This window comes from Pantherophis guttatus, chromosome 2 (genome assembly GCF_059756535.1).
Source record: "Pantherophis guttatus breed Tessera chromosome 2, ASM5975653v1, whole genome shotgun sequence".
NCBI lineage: Eukaryota > Metazoa > Chordata > Lepidosauria > Squamata > Colubridae > Pantherophis > Pantherophis guttatus.
The window spans coordinates 263,521,242-263,541,023 of NC_142064.1; the positions used below are offsets into that span (position 1 = coordinate 263,521,242).

At 42.6% G+C, this 19,782-nt stretch overlaps 1 protein-coding gene across 4 annotated transcripts; it reads right to left on the minus strand.

Annotated features, from left to right (window-relative positions):
* Window positions 1-2,140: 2,140 nt before the first annotated feature.
* LOC117663166 (uncharacterized) lies at window positions 2,141-15,129 on the minus strand. 4 transcript variants are annotated; one of them, XM_087884010.1, is made up of 6 exons: window positions 14,971-15,128; window positions 12,896-12,970; window positions 11,483-12,394; window positions 7,093-7,219; window positions 4,993-6,168; window positions 2,232-2,463 (listed from the first exon to the last, which is right to left on the minus strand). In XM_087884010.1, the coding sequence occupies exons 3-5, from the start codon at window positions 12,230-12,232 to the stop codon at window positions 4,994-4,996; spliced, it is 2,052 nt and encodes a 683-aa protein (XP_087740136.1). In that variant the 5' UTR covers window positions 12,233-12,394; window positions 12,896-12,970; window positions 14,971-15,128; the 3' UTR covers window positions 2,232-2,463; window position 4,993. The 4 variants fall into 4 exon arrangements, with proteins under 4 accessions (XP_034268968.2, XP_087740136.1, XP_087740135.1 ...); XM_087884009.1 differs by lacking the exon at window positions 12,896-12,970 and adding an exon at window positions 13,772-13,912 and having other exon boundaries at window positions 14,971-15,122; XM_034413077.3 differs by lacking the exon at window positions 12,896-12,970 and having other exon boundaries at window positions 2,141-2,463; window positions 14,971-15,129.
* Window positions 15,130-19,782: the final 4,653 nt, after the last annotated feature.

The window sequence follows — 19,782 nt, forward strand, 5'->3', positions numbered from 1 at the left end:
GACTAGTATTAGAATAGTTTATTTGTTTAGGTCAGTGTTTCTCAATCTTGGCCACTTTTAGACATGTGGACTTCAACCCCCAGATTTAATATGATCAGGGGGAGGATAACCAGAGAATAATCATACAGTATTAACTGTTTTGAAGGTTAACTAAATGTAACTGTAAATCAGATTACGACCACAACTGAGCCCAAGATTTATGTTGCTAAGTAAAATATTTCTTAAGTGAGTTTGCCCCATTCTACGACTCCTTGCCACAGTTGTTAGTGAATCACTGTATTTGTTAAGTTAGTAACATGGTTGTTAAGTGAATCTTAACAGTTTGTGGGGGCAATAAGCTGACTTTGTATAAAACATACAAAAGAATGAAGGCTATTGCTTAACACACTGTAAGCCGCCCTGAGTCTCCGGAGAAGGGCGGCATATAAATCAAATTAAAAAAAAAAAAAAAAAAATCTGGATTCCCCATTGATTTTACTTGTCAGAAGTTTGCAAAAGTTTGCAAAAATTAGGTTGAGATAAAATGAAAGATACTGGATCCCTTATCTCGAACATACAATTAAAATTATTTCCATATTTTAATTGTTGTTGCTCTTGTTTATTGCTATTAGTACTACAATCTAATAAAACCACTTTTAGAAGAGGCCTGGAGACTAAACCATATGAAGAATGGCTGCAGGTTTTGGATTTGGCTAGTCTAAAGAAAAGAAGAATTAGGGGTGACAGGATAGCAGTATTTTAGTATTTGAGAGGCTGCCACAAAGAAGAGGGGGTCAAATTATTTTCCAAAGCACTACAAGTGCTTTGAACAAGACAAGAAATAATGGTTGGAAACTATGGTAATAAAAGAGAGAAGCAACCGAATTAAGGAGAAATTTCCTAACAGTTGGGATAATTAACCAGTGGAGCAGCTTGCCTTCAGACATTGTGCTCCATCATTGGAGGTTTTTAAGAAGAGACTAGATAGCTACTTACCTGAAATGATATAGCTTCTGCTTGAGCAGGGGGCTGGACTAGAAGACCTCCAAGGTCCCTTCCAGCTCTACTATTCTAAGAGTATTTTGCAGGTACTTTCTAGAGAGAAATGTTTTACAGCCTTGGTAATTTTGAGATGCGTGGACTCCCAGTTACTCCTAGCTGAGGAATTTCTGGGACTTGAAGTTTACACCTCTAAAATTTGTCAAGTTTAATAAGCACTGAATTTGACATAAAGCTGCTTTAAAGGTGAGAGCTAGCTGAAAAGTTGGTAAGCGTCTCTGAAAGAACATATCTCCATAAAATAATGTTCTCAATCTAGACAACCAGATGTGGAACTACAACTCCCAGAATTCTCAGCGAGATCCCACCAGCGAGAGTTGCCCAAGTTGGGAAACATTGAGATAATGAAAATAATTAAATCTACAGAGCTGGCTTTCCTAGAGAGGCCCCGCATATCAGGAAACAGGCGCTGAAATTTGTATGGATGGGTCTGTCCGGGGGTTTATTCTATGCTTTTGCACTGCGATGGCGGAAGGGGGTTTCTGGGGTGAGGGAAATTTTGGTGTGCAAGTGAGTGTTAGGGTAGTGCAATGATACAGTTTCAGGGTGAAGGATAATTAATGCATCATATAAAAAGGCCCGGAGTGGAATAATAATAAGATTGTAATAGTTTGCAATCTTGCATCTGGAAAAGATAAAAGAAACCCCCTCCACACGCTTATCCTGATCCGTGAAACACTTGTGGCTTCATGGCATGACTTGATTTCCATGTCTTTGGTTTTTGATACAAATAAAATTATCTATTAAGCAATCTTTTAAATTCTGCCTGTGTGTCGCCTTGTGTTAAGCAGGACTGGAAAGGGTCAATTTTGATCTGAATTCTCCTGGGAAAAGATAGCTGTAAAGATTTGTTTTTAAATATTTTTGGAATAATATTTTGAAGGCATCTGCCCTGATCTCTCTGTCACTTCTGAGGCATCTAATTTTAAAGGTGTTTATAGCCCTCTTTTAATTCATTTAGACATTGCTCTCTCTTTGCAGTAGCAAAATGGTAAAAATTCACCATCACCCCTCAAAATTATTTGGATGGGAAAAAGGGAGGGATAGTGAGCGTGGGATGTTTTAATTTCAGGAAGATGCAAAAACCCAAATCAAATTGATGGATGATCTCAGGATTTGTATTGCTGATGTTGTACAATTTCCTCCATATGGGAAAAAAAAAATCAAGAGTCATAAACAGAAACATACAACAGTTTACCCAACTGATTATAATTCTTAGCAAAAAAGGTTGGAAGTGTGGGACTGAGGACCAGGGCTAGGTTTTGGTGGAGAGGTAGAGAATTCATTCCTCAACTCAAGTAAAATGTGTTTTACAGCACATTTCCTCCGTATTCCCCTTTCTGACATTCTGCTGTAACATCGACACTCTGTTCCTACCGAAGAGGTAAATTGGTAAAGGTCTTCCTTCAGAATTAAATGATTGGTCTGAAAAACAAGAACGAAAAAAAAAAAAGAGAGATAATTGGTAGAAAAATGGCACTTCGGAGAGAAGGTCGCTTCTGGAGTTTCCCAATATCAATTTATATTGTTTATAATTTATACCGTTGCTCATGTGGCAAAATGCTTCTCAGTAAATCACCAAATCAGCACTTGACATGCCTTTTAACCCTGCTGCTTAGCCACAGAGTCCTCGGGTCCAGTTTCTGTCAGTAAGAGTGACTATCTATAATGGCCTTTGTGGCTCCTGATCCATAGATTCAGTCTACAGCACAACTTGGCAATACGCAACCTGAGGTCTGTGGAGATTCTCAATCATCCTGGTCATGGTTGTCCCAAAAGTGCTTTTCAAAAAGGCAACTGGACTTTCTTGTTTTTGTTTTTTTCCTTGAAACCGTTTCAAGGAAACGGTCATCCAAGAAGCGTCTGAAGAACTGAACTGAAGAAGCTTCTGGGATGAGAAGCGAAACTTTTTCAAAGAAAAACCAAGAAAGTCTAGTTGCCTTTTGGAAAAAAAGCACCTTTGGGATGATCCAACCTGAGGGTAAAACCACCGGATGTCATCCTTAGAACACCCACATTACATTACACTTGAAAAATGATTTGGAACTTTGTTATTATATATGTTGACAGCAACAAGATTATTTATTGTATGCACAAAAATAGAAGGACACTTCGATTCCTACCATGGATGAATGGTTGCAGAAGTTGATGGAGTTGGCTGAAATGACAAAATTGACTATTTTGATTAAAGAAAAGAACCTAAGTACTTTTGTTTCCACATGGAGACTGCTTCTATCTTTGTGCTTGAGGTGGAAAAGAACGAAACTTTGATTTTGGGTTTTACTGAGTAGATGGATAGATCTTTATAGAAATGGCTTGCTCATCTTAATATGAAAAAACAAAAAGTTGTGATTTGATGTTAATGCCTTATTTTACTGCAGCAGAGAGAGTTGGAAGTCAATGCTTCTTTTTCTTCCCCCCCGTATCCTTCCTCACTTCTCTTCCCCCTCCTCCCCCCCACCATTTTCCGATTTACTTTTGTATTCTGTATCTTATTATATTTTATAATTCAATAAAAATGTTAACAAAAAAAAAACAAACTTGAAAAATTGCCTATGGTTCACGTGAGCACCAACATTGGTGAGAGTTTTGCATTCCTGTATGAGATGTTGCAAAATTTCAGACAAGGATATAGTGTTCTGAGAGATCACCAGTCTGACAGACTTATCAATCTTGGGGAACTGCTGGCATGATTTCAAACTAATTTTCCCCCCTATGGCACTGAAAAGAGCACCAATGTCTATGCCTATACGGTGATTTCTATCAGACTTAAGCCCGGTTTAGACTCCTGCGTCACTATCCATCAGGGAACGTATGCGTCTGCGGTTCAGAGATGGTTGCACAGCTGTTGCATCTATAATTCTGCAAATGTTAATTAACACTCTAGCTAGGGAGCAAATGTGCCTTGCCTTCTGCTTGCCTCCCAACAGGAAGTTGGATCAACCAATCAGCATGCAAGACAGGCCATCTCCACCAACAGATAGCTGAGATTTGGGAGCTGTATGGATTGACCCATCTGCAACCTATGCTTACCCACTAATCCCTTAGCAGCATAGGTATCCACCAATGCCTACGTTCAGTTGCAGGCAAGTCTAAATCAAGCTTTAAGTGTTTCCAACTGCCAGTAGAGCTTCCAGGGGCAACTTAAGCCAGGTTGATGAAAGCAGCATTTTGTTGGAAGAAGCATTTTGTTCCCCCTTTTCAACTGGTATCAAGGCACCACTACATACCCAAAAAGGGCAGAGTCTGCCACACAAAAGAATAACAGAGTTGGAAGGGATCTTGCAGGTCTTCTCATCCAACCACTCCTGCTCAAGCAGGAGACTCGATACCATTTCAGACAATCTCTTCTTAAAAGCCTCCAGTGATGGAGCACCTACAACTTCTGAAGGCAAACTGTTTCACTCGTTGATTGTTCTTACTATCAGGAAATTTCTCCTTAGTTCTAGGTTGCTTCTCTCCTTGATTACTTTCCATCTGTTGCTTCTTGTCCTACCCTCAGGTGCTTTGGAGAATAGCTTGACTCACTCTTCTTTGTGGCAGCCCCTGAGATATTGGAACACCGTTATCATATCACCCCTAGTCCTTCTCTACATTAAATTAGACATGTCCAATTCCTGAAACCATTTTGAACTTTGGTGTTGCAGAAGACCCCGGAGATTACCATGGACAGGGAAGAAACCATATTAATGGATCATCAAACGAATCAGCCCAGGCTTTTCACTCAAGGCACAAAGGATTGGGCCTTCCTGCAACCGTCCTTGATGTTTTACCCTCCTTTCCCCTAATTATCTTTGTTGTTCTTCTCTGCACTCTCTCTAGAGTCTCAACATCTTTCAACATCAAATCACACTACTGTCACTTTTGTCATTTCAACAGTGGGAAAATCCTGTGGAGCCCCATAGAGTTCTGAATGATCTTGGCTTGACCCGCCTCTCAACCCAACAGACCTACCTCACAGGGTTGTGATGAACAGTGTGGGCACGTAAACTGCTGCAGGGGGATGCAAACCCGCTGTGGCCAGCCCTTCCGGCATGTCCTTCTGCCCATGGATTCTCTGGTGGCTAACAAGGTGAGTCCTCCGACTAAATCTCTTCTCGCAGTCGGGACAACCATACGGTCTTTCCCCCGTGTGGACCCTCTGATGGCTGATCAGGTTGGTGCTTCGGTTAAATTTCTTCCCGCAGTCCCCGCATTCGTAGGGTTTCTCCCCCGTGTGGATTTTCTGGTGCATTGTCAAGCCCGACCGACGGGAAAAGTTCTCGCCGCAATCGGAGCAGGTATACAGCTCCCCGGTCGTATGGATTCTCCGGTGCCGGAGAAGGTGCTTGTTCCGGCTGAAGCTTTCACCACACTCGGAACACTTGAACATTTTCTCGCCCATGTGGTTCTTCTGGTGCCGGATGTACGTGGACCGATCGCAGAAGCTTTTGCTGCACAGCAAGCACACGTAGGGCTTTTCACCCGTGTGGCTCCTCTTGTGAGTGACGAGATGGTGGCTTTGGTTGAAACTCTTCCCGCACTCCGTGCACTTGTAGGGTTTGTCGCCAGTGTGGAGGCGTTCGTGGCGCACCAGGCTGTATTTGTCGCAGAACTGCTTGCTGCAGGAGGCGCAGTGGTAGGGCTTCTCCCCCGTGTGCATGCGCTGATGGGAAACCAAGCTGGAACTACGGCTGAAGGTCTTCCCGCAATCCGAGCACTGGAAGGGTTTCACCCCGGCGTGGATTTTGCTGTGGTTGTTGAGGTGCGAGCTGCGGCGGAAGTGTTTCCCACACTCCGAGCATTCGTAGGGTTTCTCCTGGCCGTGGACTCGGATGTGCACGATATAGCCGGCCCTGGAAAGAAAGGCCTTCCCGCAATCGGAGCATTCAAACAGCTCCTTGCCGGTGTGGGCCTGGAGATGCTTGTTGAGGCTATGGAAGAGTTTGTCACTCGGTTGCTTCCCTTTGGGGATCGGCTGCCTGAGGATGGTTGCGTAGCGGTCTCTCCTCTGCAATGCAACAGGATCGGTCTCCGGCTCTTCTGGCTGTTCTTCGGTTGGCTTGTTCGGATTCGAGGCAGATTTTTTTAAGTCCTGGCCATTTTCTCTCCCTGCCATCATCTCCCGGTGGTCTCTTTGCTCTTCGTCAGCTGCCAAATACAATAATACCCCCGCCGATTAGTACCTCTCTCTTTAGGGTTCAGGCAGGGCAAGCAATTCCTTGGGCTGCTCAAAAATGCCAAGGAATAAGGGTCTTCAAGGGAGGGGGATTGGAAATTTTGCAGAAGAACCCATTTTTTGCTGGGGGAAGAAAAGGGGGAATCTCAGAAGGAGGCCAGTGAAGATAGAGGTAGTCCTCGATTTATGACCAATCCCTTAATGACCATTTGAAGTTACAATGGACATCCCAAAAGTTACGACCCAATTCCAAAGTTCCAATGGCTGCCCCTTTCCCCAGCAATCATGTGATCACATTTTGGGCACTCGGCAACTGGTGTTTACTTCCAGTTTTTGACAAAAATGCCCTAGAGTGAACAGTGAGCTCACTTAACGACTACTAGAAAAGAGGTCATAAAAATGAGTCCAACCAGATGTAGCCACTTTATGACTATTGTGACTTATGACCTTAATGAGTAGGGTCTATTACGGCCATACGCTGAGGATTACCTCTCTTGCCAATGGTCACCTTACTACCAAGCAGGGTGAAATATGGATAGGTGGAGCGGAATGGCTCAGATTAGCAGCACCTCATGCCACAACATTTTATTACATTAAGATAGACACATAGTGAAATATATGTTTTGTCCATTTAAATGTATCCATCTAGCAATAGCAATAGCACTTAAGACTTATAGAAGTCTAAGCTGCTGGAGAATTCTGGGAATTGAAGTCCACAAGTCTTAAAGCTGCCAAGTTTGAGGACCCCTGCACTAGTTGCAGTATGGAGGCTGATGCTGCAATGGCCGCCCCCTAGTGCTGAAATTCCGCAATGAACAAAATGGAGGGCATAAAGCTTACATGGCTGAGAGCAAAGACAGCTGGGAGTTGTAGTTCGCCAACAAAGGAACCCTTACCTGTCGTGCTGGCATTCCCATCCTCCTCTTGCTTGACCTCCCTGCTCAGCTGCCTGAGGGTAACATCCAGAGAAGTTTCTTCTGTTTCGGGGAAATTCACTCTCCCCTCTTGCTTCATCCCTGTGATCTGGAACAAAAGAGTAATTTTAATCCATAACAACGGGTAGACAAAATGGCCATCTTTTTGAGATAGATACTTCCTACACCCCCTTGGTCTCTTTGGGGGCAGGTAGGAATGTTTCCAAACAAAACAGGACAGCCCCCAACCCACCCCTTCATTATTTTCAAAGAAGATAGGAGAAGACCCAGTGAACTGAAATAACAATGGCAATTGTTATTTCAGCACATTATATTTCAATTTTGTTACGGATTTGAACTCGGGACCTTCTGAATGCAGAAAGGCGCAATAATATACACGTTTCTAAGAAAGAAAGCCTGTAATCTACAAGTAGTCCTCAATTTATGACCACAACTCAATCACAACATTGTTGCTAAGACTCTTAAATGATTTTTGCTCCATTTTACGACCTTTCTTGCCACAGTTGTTAAGTGAATAGCAATAGCACTTAGACTTATATACCGCTTCATAAGGCTTTATAGCCTTCTCTGAGCAGTTTACAAAGTCAGCCTATTGCCTTCAGCAACCGACCTCAGAAGGATGGAAGGCTGAGTCAACCTTGAGCCGGTCAGGATTGAGGGAATCGAACTGCTGGCAATTGGCAGAATTAGTCTGCAATTCTGCATTGTAGTCACTGCGTTTATTCATGGGTCCATGTTGGCAGGGAAGTATAAGTACGGGTAGTCCTCGACTTACAACAGTTCATTTAGTAACCATTCAAAGTTATAACGGCACTGAAAAAAGTGACTTCTGACTGATTTTCAGAGTTATGACCTTTGCAGCATCCCCATGATCATGTGATCAAAAATCAGATGCTTGGCAACTGGTTCATACGGTACTTATGAATGTTGCTGTGTCCCAAGATCATGCGATCCCCTTTGCTACCTTCTGACAAGCAAAGTCAATGGGGAAGCCAGATTCACTTAACAACCAGGATGCTAACTTATCAACTGCAGTGATTCACTTAACAACCAAAGCAAGAAAGGCCATAAAATGGGGCAAAACTCAATTAACAAATGTCTCACTTAACACCAGAAATTTTGGGTGTCGACAGTATTATGGTCGTAAGTCAAGGAGTACCTGTAGTTCTCAACGTACGACCCCAATTGAACCTAAAATTTCTCTTACTAACCAAGACAGTGGTTCATTGAGTTTTGCAACCTTTCTTGCCACACCTGTTAAATGAATTACTGCAGTTAAGTTAGAACATGTTTGTTAAGTGAAGTGCTTGTCAGATGGTCGCTAAATGTAATCACATGATCCTGGGATAATGCCTCCATCATAAATATCAACCCATTGCCAAGCGTCCAAATTTTGATCATGTGACCACAGGGATGCTGCAACAGTGTGAAAAATAGTCATAAGTCATTTTTTTCCGTGTCTCGCTGTAACTTCTGAACGAATGATTGTAAGTCGAGGACTACCTGTAGTTTTCTGTTGAGCACTAGGAAAAATTGCCTAATAGTAAGAAGTGCAGGTAGTCCTCAGGTTACAACCACAACCCCAGAGATAAGGAGAATCCAAGACCTTAGTGCCTTCCGCCGTGCCCTTAAAACCCACTTTTTCCAGCAAGCCGGGCTGGCTTAAGAAGAAATTTTAAATGTTTTAATTGGTTTGTATTTTTAATTTTGGGCCAAATTTATATATATTTTAATTGTTTTTAATATTTGTATTTCATGTTTTTTAATTCTGGCTGTACACCGCCCTGAGTCCTCAGGGAGAAGGGCGGTATATAAATTTAAAAATAAATAAATAAAAAAAATAAAAAATAAAAAAATTGAGCCCAAAATTGATGTCGCCACCTGAAACATTTGCCGTATTCTGGCAGCCATTTTGGATGTTCCTTTGATGTTATGTCAAGACTTGTTTCTGTGTGGTGGTTGGCTGTGTATTTTGTCGGGGTTTGGATGACATGGATCATATTATGAAATTAAATTATGTATTATATTATGTATTATGTTTTATTATATTAAGTATTATGTTCCATACATCAAAGGAACATCCGTAATGGCTGCCTTCTACTGTATATACCCCTAGGAATAAAGGATAGTGCCCAAACCCACATTTACACTCGGAAAAGAGCTATCTAAAGTCAAAGACAAAATACAGAAGGAAGGCAACAATCACACAGTATACAAAATCAATTGCAACGATTGTAACCAATTCTATGTGGGACAAACAGGAAGGCAATTGAGAACAAGGGTTCATGAACATGATCTAGCAGTTAAACGGCACCATCAAAAATCCCTGATCTCAAACCACACTGATCATAAACAATTCGATTGGGAAGGAACAAAAATCATTGGCCATGCCAGCACCCGCCACACACGTGAATTTATTGAAGCCTGGTATTTCTACCAAAGGAGCAATTGACAAACATTGATCTAGATCCAACATATGAATAGGTAAGAAACCCAACCATTCAAACGACCAGTCAACAAGAGAACCAAACAGCTGCTCAGAATTCAAATCCAGCTCCAAACGATCAAATGACCAACTGACCAAACTGTCACACAAGACATTTATAAGCTAAAGGAGAATAGGACAAGAAAATCCTGCTGATAACGTTACCTAATCTGGTAACGAAACGTCCAGAAACTTAAAAAAAAAAAAATCTTCTTTTTTTCAGTAATGTTAAAGAATTTGAAAGAATACAATGAATTTGTAAATAAAAACGGTGATCGTTCACAAAGATTACTAGGTGCAAATAGAAATACACATTATTTCTATGGCAAGGAAGATAAAGCAGGCATGGTTAAATTGATTATTTTAGTCAAAAAGAGGTACATTTGTTTTCATTTGGATATCCTTTCTGGAATTGGTGAAGAAAAAAAACATGAAACTTTTGACTTTGGTTTTGTTGATGAGAAAGATTTGATGTTATAGGAGAGGCTAGTTATATATTAATGTGTAAAAGCAAAAAGTGGTTGGAGTGTGTTCACCTTGTACTGTGCTAAGAAAAGTTGGATGTCAATGCCCCCTTTCTTTCTTTTTTCTCTTTCCCTTTGTATCTTACACTCCCTTTTCCCCACTCCCTTTCCTTCCCTTAATTTCTTATTTTTTTCTTCTCTTCTTTGTATTTGATATAATAAAAAATTTAAAAAAAATAAATTGAAAGAGTTTGGAGAGCAAACCGCTGCCAATTATCTATCTATCTATCTATCTATCTATCTATCTATCTATCTATCTATCTATCTATCTATCTATCTATCTATCTACCTACCTACCTACCTACAGTACCTACCTCTCTCTCATTTCTCTCTATTTAATTATCTATCTAATTTAGTGGCCACCCATCTGACCACAGGGTAACTCTGGGTGGCTTACAATTTTTAAAGGTAAAATTATATCAAAAACATCCTATACAAATATAAAAATACAAAATACAATCGCTAAAAGATGGAGGGGATGAGCGGGAGAGGGAAGTGGGATCCAATATTAATCCGTCAGCCCCCTCCAACATAAAGTTTGCTCTTCAGAGGCCCAAGCCAACTGGCAGACCCAGGTTTTTAGGCTCTTACAGAAGGCCAGGAGGGTTGGACTAGACCACAACTCCAAAGGGCAAGATGTTCCAGAGGGCAGGCACAAATGGCAGAGAAGGCCCTTCTCCTGAACCCTGCAAACTGGAATTCCCTGGCCGACAGGGTCCACAGCATGCTTCCTCTGCTGACACGGGTAGGGCAGGCCAATAGCAATAGCAATAGCAATAGCAATAACGCTTAGACTTATATACTGCTTCACAGTGATAGCCCCCTCTAAGCGGTTTACAAGTCAGCCTATTGCCCCCAACAATCTGGGTCCTCACTTTACCGACCTCGGAAGGATGGAAGGCGGAGTCAACCTTGAAGTAGGATGAGATGTTCCCTTAACCCAATCCCAGTGGGACGAGATGGTCCCTTAAGTTTTGCCCCATTTTATCACTTTTCCTACCACAGTTGTTAAGTGAATCACTGCAGCTGATAAATTAGTAACCCAGTTAAGTGAATCTGGCTTCCCCACTGACTTTGCTTGTCAGGATGCACGTGACCTTGGGACACAGCAACCGTCATAAGTACGAACCAGTTGCCAAGTATCTGAATTTTCTTCAAATGCTCATGGGGCTGCTTCAAAGGTCGTAACTGTGAAACATGTTTAGAAGTCACTTGGTTCAGTGCTGTTGCAACTTTGAACGGTCACAAAATGAACTGTTTGTGAGTCAAGGACTACCTGTATGCCATCCTTCACCCAGCATCCAACTTCAGTTGGGGTCCCCGAGCCAGAAGTAACCCTCACCTGCTGATCTGGCTTCTCACGCTGCCTTAGGAGGAAGCGTTCTGCCAAAGCTACCGCATGGAAGCAGCTCTCAGAATCCTGTTCCCGGATCCAGCTCAGCATCTCCAGGGGCAGGATAGCCAGGAACTGCTCTAGGATCACCAGCTCCAGCATCTCCTCCTTGGTGTGCCTCTCGGGCATCAGCCACCGGTGGCAAAGTTTCCGGAGTTGGCAGTAAGCCTCCCACGGGCCCTCGGCCTCCCTGTAGCTGAACTGCCGGAAATGCTGGCGCTGGCATTCGGAATTGACAGCTTCGGGGCCTTCGGTTTGCTCCTCGCTTCCTCCACTTGGGATCCTGAAGTCTCTGCTGTCCAGTGTAATTTTGGGGACCTTCTCTGTTTTAGCCCAGTCAGACACGGTCCCTGTTCCTTCCAAAATGGACGGGAAAGCCTTGGGGCCATGCTGCAGCATCGCCTCTGGCAGCTTGGAGAGCCCCTGGCCCAGAGGAAGAGCTGGGGATGTGTTGAGAAAGTCACACTTTTGTGCTTCCCACTGTTGTGGCTCCAGACTCTGGCCTCCGGACTCCTGTTTAATGTGTTGACGTGAGGAGCACAATCCTCCCGATATGGTCTCGGTATACACAGCCAAGTGGGCATGTCTCTCAGATTCCAGGTCCTGCTTTTCCATCTTGATTTCTGGCTTCACATCCGGGTCAGCGATGACTCTCTGAAACCCCGAGGCTGAAATCTCCACCTCCCGCTCCAAAGACATGATCTTTTTCCCTAGATGAATCTAATTCACTTCTAACCCGCCATTTCTTCCTTCAGATGCAGAGGAAAACATCCAGCATTGGGTTCCTGCTTCCCTAAGGCAACGGGGGTGGGGGGCGCGCATGTGTCCTCATGCTTCTCATCCTCCCCCAAAATCAATTCCCTAAAAAAATAAGAAATAGAAAAATTCATGAGCAGGACAGGAATACTCAAACAGGGCCTCTCCGGTGTTCTAAGTTTCAATTCCCATCATCCCCAAACAGCAGAGCTAATGGCAAGAGATCACGTGAGGTATAATCCTCAAAATCGTACAGAATAATGTGCTCCTGGTTTAGAGCTAGTGTTTGGCCTGTGTGTTTCTGGCTAACAGGGCAGAAATATGCCGCATCGGGATGAAGCCCTGAAGTCTGGCACGCCAAACACATCATGGAGCACTGATGATGTTACTTAATTGGGTGATAAAACGTCTGCAGGAAAACATCCAAGGCAAGCTCAGAGAGCACCAAGGACTCCACAGTTCAACCTCGAGTTACAGATATTTTCTTCCCCTCAAACAATTCCACATTTTTAAGGTCCCCCAGTCCTGATTCACTCTTTTCTCCTGAAAGCTATTTTTCCCTTCCTTCCCCCCCCCTCTATTGTTGGAGGATGCTTTACACTTAACTCCTAATCATCCTCTCCGCAGGTAGTCCTCGATTTACAACCGTTCATTTAGCGATCATTCGAAGTTATAATGGTCCTGAAAAAAAATATTTCCAATAATCTGATCACATGATCAAAATTCAGGCATGTTTACCCACTGGCATGTTTTTATGGTAGCTGCAGCATCCTGGGGCCACATTACCTTCCCAGCTAGATTCTGACAAGCAAAGTCAATTTTTGGGGGGGGGAGCTGGATTTGTTTACAACCATGTGATTCACTTAATAATTACACAACAGATAGTCTTTGACTTACAGCCATTTGTTTAATGACCATTCAAACTTACAACAGCATTGAAAGAAATGACTTATGGCCACATTTCACTTATTTACGACCATTTGCAGCATCCTCGTGGTCATATGATCAAAATTCGGATGCTTGGCAACTGCTATGTGTTTATGACGGTTGCAGTGTGCCGGGGGTCCCGCAATCCCCCTTTTGTGACCTTCTGACAAAGTCAACGGGTGAGCCAGATTCACTTAACAACCGTGTGACTAACTTAACAACTGCAGCGATTCACTTAACTGTGTCAGGAAAGATTGGAAAATGGCAGCAAAACTCACTTAACGACTGTCTTGCTTAGCAATGGAAATTGTGGGCGCAATTGTGGTTGTAAGTCGAGGACTACCTGTAATTATGCTGAACAATTTGTGGCAAAAAGGTTGTAAAATTGAGCACAACACACTTGGACAACCACTTTGTTTACTAACAGAAAATCAGCTTTCACTTGTGGTTTGCAACAGAATGAACATTAATGCTATCAATAGCTGGCTTCAGATTGTCACTTGCTAGCAGGGCTCCCTGGGTTAAGAGCCCACCAACTTTTCCCCCCAATCTGACCTCAGTTTGCTGGGTTGTGGTTGTGGTTCATCCCAAATGAACCATTCTCACTTGCAATGGGATAACTCGCCACCGCCAACTTGCCACGAGCCAATTCACCACAGCCAACTCGCTGCAAGACAACTTGCCACAGCCAACTTGCTGTGGGGACAATTTAACAATTCTATTTATTTAAAATAAATAAAACATTATTTTAATTTTTGCCATTCACATTTCATTCTGTCCCCTCCTTTTGCATCCTTCCTCTAATAATTCTCTTGTACTATTTCTTCGATATTACTGTAACTCTTGTCCTGCAGGGAATTGGCCGTGGCAACCACGGAGAATTGTCATAGGCCCATTCTCACTTCCCAGAGGGGGAAAATACACAAACAATGTAATTGCAACAGACATTGCAATTGCAAACCACTTAAATTAAAGAGCGTAGAGAAGAGCAACAAAGATGACTAGGAGCCTGGAGGCTAAAACCTATGAAGAACGGTCGCAGGAATTGGGTATGTCTAGTCTAGTGAAGAGAAGGACCAGGGGTGACATGATAGCAGTGGTCCAATACTTGAGAGGCTGCCACCGAGAGGGGGTGGGTTCAGGCTATTTTCCAAAGCACCTGAAGGCCACACAAGGAATAATGGATGGAAACTGATCAAGGAGAGATTCAACCTGGAAATAAGGAGAAATTTTCTGACAGTGAGAACAATCAACCCATGGAACAGCTTCCCTTTGGAAGTTGTGGGAGCTTCATCACTGGAGGCTTTCAAGAAGACACTGGACAGCCATCTTTCAGAAATGGTATAGGCAAGGTCTCCTGCTTGAGCAGGGGTTGGAGTAGATGACCTGCAAGATCCCTTCCATCTGTTCTGTTCTGTTCTGTTCTGTTCTGTTCTGTTCTGTTCTGTTCTGTTCTGTTCTGTTCTGTTCTACTCTACTCTACTCTACTCTACATCCTATCCCTATCCTTATGCTATCCTATTCGGACTTGCATTTGAATTAAAGTTGCAGTTATTTATCTGCTTAGCTTCCATTTCAATAGTTTCCCCTGCCCTGATCCTTGATTTATGCAATGAGAAGAAATTCACACCGCCACTTCGTCCATTGGCAGTCATGTGCACGCAATCAAAGGTCGTTTGGAGGGGGTGCGGCGTGTACCCCTCTTCTTTTGGCGTTTCCCATTGCTCCCGCCTCGCCCCGCCGCCTTCACTTACAGATCCCGAGTAAGGCCCGAGAGATCTTCCTTTGCAATGGGAATTCCGGTCGCGAATAAAGGCGCGCTTGTGTGGAATAAGCCCCCCTCCACCCAAAATTAATCTGCAATGTAAAGGCAGGCGAACCCGCTTGCAAATTTACCGAAGGACCGAACGGCATAAGGGCGCTGGGAAAGTGTTCCTGTTTTATTTTTCCTTTTGTTCTTTTTATGCAAGCTGCATCAGCTACTCAAACGTTAGAATGGAATGGAACTGGAATAGGAATGGAATGGAATAGAATAGAATAGAATAGAATAGAATAGAATAGAATAGAATAGAATAGAATAGAATAGAATAGAATAGAATAGAATAGAATAGAATATGGGATGGGATGGGATGGGATGGAATGGAATGGAATGGAATGGAATGGAATAGAATAGAATAGAATAGAATAGAATAGAATAGAATAGAATACAATACAATACAATACAATACAATACAATACAATACAATACAATAGAATACAATACAATAGAATGCTTTATTGTCACTTTAAATGTACACTAATCAGCATACATTAAAATAAAATTTTGTTTAGCTCTCGAAAGATAACCATTACACATATACCCACATACATACACATATGACACAGAGAAACATCACAGTCTAGTTCGGATGTATACATATACATGCCGAGTTTGCAAGATGGATGACATAAGGAACAAAGCTGTTACAGAATCTAGTAGCCCTGCTATAAATACTTTGAAACCTCCCAGAGGGGAGTAACACAAACAAAATTCACAGTTAAAATCAATGATTCCTGGGCTGGTGTGAAAATCTATGGGATTCAGTGGGAGGCTGGGCTTTTTAGGTCCCTCTTGGTGAAAGTAAAAAAGCTGTGGGGATGGGGGACAGAAATTCCTATTTTTAAAGAACTCAACTATGTAAATAAAGCTTTAAGATGTGAGGACTTCAACTCCCAGAATTCCCTTGCCAGCCATGTTGATTGGGGAATTCTGGGAGTTGAAGTCCATACTAAGTTTAAAAAACTGGTATAACGATTACAGTGGACAACGGATTGTAAAAAGTTCAGATAGATAATTGGGGGTGAGAATTGAGGAAAAATCACAAAAGAGGGATATAAATGACCCTTACTTTTATCTATTTCTCCTGTGTCAGTTTTACATTCTGCCATTTTCTTTGAGTTTAGGAGATGTATATAAACTCATGTCTGCAAGAAAATGACCAATGTCAGAGGTCACCAAGAACCACACAGAATTAAGGGGTTAATGTGAAAATCTTTTGGGGCCAAGCTCCATAAGCTTCTGAAGGCAAGCCTGACATCTCCAGCAATTTTGTTGTTGTTGTTGACTTGATTTTTTTTCCCCATTGAACAAGTCCCTGCAGTTTTCTTCACAAGACCACACCTAGAATATTGCATCCAGTTTTGGTCACCACATTATAAAAAAGAGGTTGAGACTCTAGAAAAAGTGCAGAGACAAAGGATGATTAGGGGACTGGAGACTAAAACATACAATGAACGGTTGCAGGAACTGGGCATGGCTAGTCCAGTGAAGAGAAGGACTAGAGGAGACATGATAGCTGTGTCCCAATACTTGAGGGGCTGCCACAGAGAAGAGGGGGTCAACCTATTTTCCAAAGCACCTGAAGGCCAGACAAGGAATAATGGATGGAAACTGATCAAAGGGGAGATTCAACCTAGAAATAAGAAATTTTCTGACAGTGAGAACAATCAACCAACGGATTTCTCACTTGCCTTCGGAAGTTGTGGGAGCTTCATCACTTGAGACTTTCAAGAAGAGATTGGACTGCCATTTGTCAGAAATGGTGTAAGGTCTCCTGCTTGGGTGGGGGGGGGGTTGGACTAGATGACCTACAAGGTCCCTTCCAACTCTGTTAAGATGTAATCTGTAATTTTGGAAGTGGTTTGGCAGTGGTTTGCCTTTGCTGCCTCCTCCCCAGGACTGTGAGAGACCAACTGTTGCAAAGTCTCGCAGCTGACTTTGCGCCTTAGTTGGGACTAGAACTCACAATTTCCTGGTTTCTAGCCTGGTGCCTTACACCACTACACCAAACCGGCTCTCTCCCCCAAGCATCATAGCCAGGCGTGGATTCCACTTCCCTTTACTACCGGTTTGTAGCGGGAGTGTGCATGTGCACTTGCTTCGATCGTGCATGCGCGTTTCTGCGCATGCGTGGATCACCCACGATGACATCATGGCGGGTGGGTGGAGCCTCCCACCGATTTTACTACCGGTTCTATAGAACCGGACCAAACCAGGGGCAACCCACCACTGATCATAGCAATATTAACAAAGTGGCCGGTTTCAAAGCAAGAAACGGTCCTGCTTTGATGAAGTGATGCGTGACAGAAATATATGTTTGTTTTAGATACGAGCATAGATGTCCGTAAAGGACAAAGAGTGACATGTAAATCATTCTGCATTGTGCAAAAAAACACATTATGTTCTTGGCAAACGATGCAAAGGACACAACTACTGATTCTGTCGTTTGCACAATGGGGTCATAAGGTGCAAGTTGTTTAGACAACCTTGTAAGACAACCTTTATAATAGACACTGGTCAATGTAAAATTACTTCTGCCTTATGAAAATTGGTCCACCAATTCTGTCAATGGATTAAAATCCATGTACAAAAAGTTCCTCCTTTCTGACGTGAAGGCGAGGACAAATATTGTGTTTGAAGTGTGATTGCAAATGTGACTGCAGGTAGTTCTCAAATTAACGACAGTTCACTTAGTGAGCGTTCAAAGTTACAACGGCACTGAAAAAAGTGACATGACCATTTTTCACACTTATGACCATTGCAGCATCCCCATGGTCACATGATCAAAATTCAGATGCTTGGCAACTGACTCATATTTATGACAGTTGCAAAGTCCCTGGGTCCTGTGATCCTCTTTTGCAAACTTCTGACGAGCAAAGTCAACGGGAAACCAGATTCACTTAACAACTGTGTTAGTAATTTAACAACTGCAGTGATTCACTTAATAACTGTGGCAAGAAAGGTCGTAAAATGGAGCAAAATTCACTTAACAAATTTTTCACTTAGCCTCATAATTTTTAGGCTGGGTTATGGTCGTAAGTCAAGGACTATCTGTATAAAGTATTTGAAATACCTTTTTGGGCACCCAATTATGAAATCCCTTTAATGTATTCGTCATCAAAATCTTAAAATCTTGGCTGTTATATTATTTTCTTAAAATATTACTCCTTAATGCCATCCAGGATCCTATGGCCACTGTGGTGCTGACATTTGGGGTAATTACACTTGTTCTCATATATTTATTTTCAAATTTATATAGATTTATTTATTTTCTATATATCTATTATATAGATATATTTATTTTCAAATTTATTGTGAGCCCATCTCACAAACAAGTGAATTCCCATGGGAGATTCCCATGAATGTCAAGAAATGCCAAAAAAAACCCTTCCTGATTCTCACGGCATATAGACCTAAACTGATGATGGGCTCTGTTTTCCTGGACATGTTCAAGACAGAGTCTATTGGAATTGGTAGCTATAATAAATTTGATTTAATGTATGGATGGGTAAACAAATGGATGGATAAATGCATTTCTGCTGCTTTCATTTGGACTGCCAAATTCAATAGCCTAAATTGCCACTTGTAATTTTGATTCCTCAAAGCAAACCAAGACTCACTGAACAAGCGCAGAATGCTTGGTCCTCCAATTGATGAGTGTGCCTGATCATAAACCCTACAGTCCCGATGAGGATGCATCTTTAGATATCTCCCCACATCAAGAGTGTTCCTGAGCATGGGCCGAGTGCTTAGTGCAAAGCAAATGGTTTCTCAACCTGAGGTCAGAAAAGCAACCTATGCAACATTTTCATCCATAAAATTAAAGCAGGCAGGGATATATCCGGGAATTTAAAAGAAAATTTAAAGTGGGATGAGGGGAAGCAATTAAAAGCAATTCCCCTCTTTCCTTCACCTAGTCCTAGAACAGAGGTCTTCAAACTTGGCAACTTTAAGACTAGTGGACTTCAACTCCCAGAATTCTCCAGCCAGCATAGCTTGTGGACTTCAACTCCCAGAACTCTCTAGCCAGCATAGCTTGTGGACTTCAACTCCCAGAATTCTCCAGCCAGCATAGCTTGTGGACTTCAACTCCCAGAATTCTCCAGCCAGCATAGCTTGTGGACTTCAACTCCCAGAATTCTCCAGCCAGCATAGCTTGTGGACTTCAACTCCCAGAATTCTCTAGCCAGCATAGCTTGTGGACTTCAACTCCCAGAATTCTCCAGCCAGCATAGCTTGTGGACTTCAACTCCCAGAATTCTCCAGCCAGCATAGCTTGTGGACTTCAACTCCCAGAATTCTGTAGCCAGCATAGCTTGTGGACTTCAACTCCCAGAATTCTCCAGCCAGCATAGCTTGTGGACTTCAACTCCCAGAATTCTCCAGCCAGCATAGCTTGTGGACTTCAACTCCCAGAATTCTCCAGCCAGCATAGCTTGTGGACTTCAACTCCCAGAATTCTCCAGCCAGCATAGCTTGTGGACTTCAACTCCCAGAATTCTCCAGCCAGCATAGCTTGTGGACTTCAACTCCCAGAATTCTCTAGCCAGCATAGCTTGTGGACTTCAACTCCCAGAATTCTCCAGCCAGCATAGCTTGTGGACTTCAACTCCCAGAATTCTCCAGCCAGCATAGCTTGTGGACTTCAACTCCCAGAATTCTCCAGCCAGCATAGTTTGGGGACTTCAACTCCCAGAATTCTGTAGCCAGCATAACTGGCTGGAGAATTGTGGGAGTTGAAGTCCAC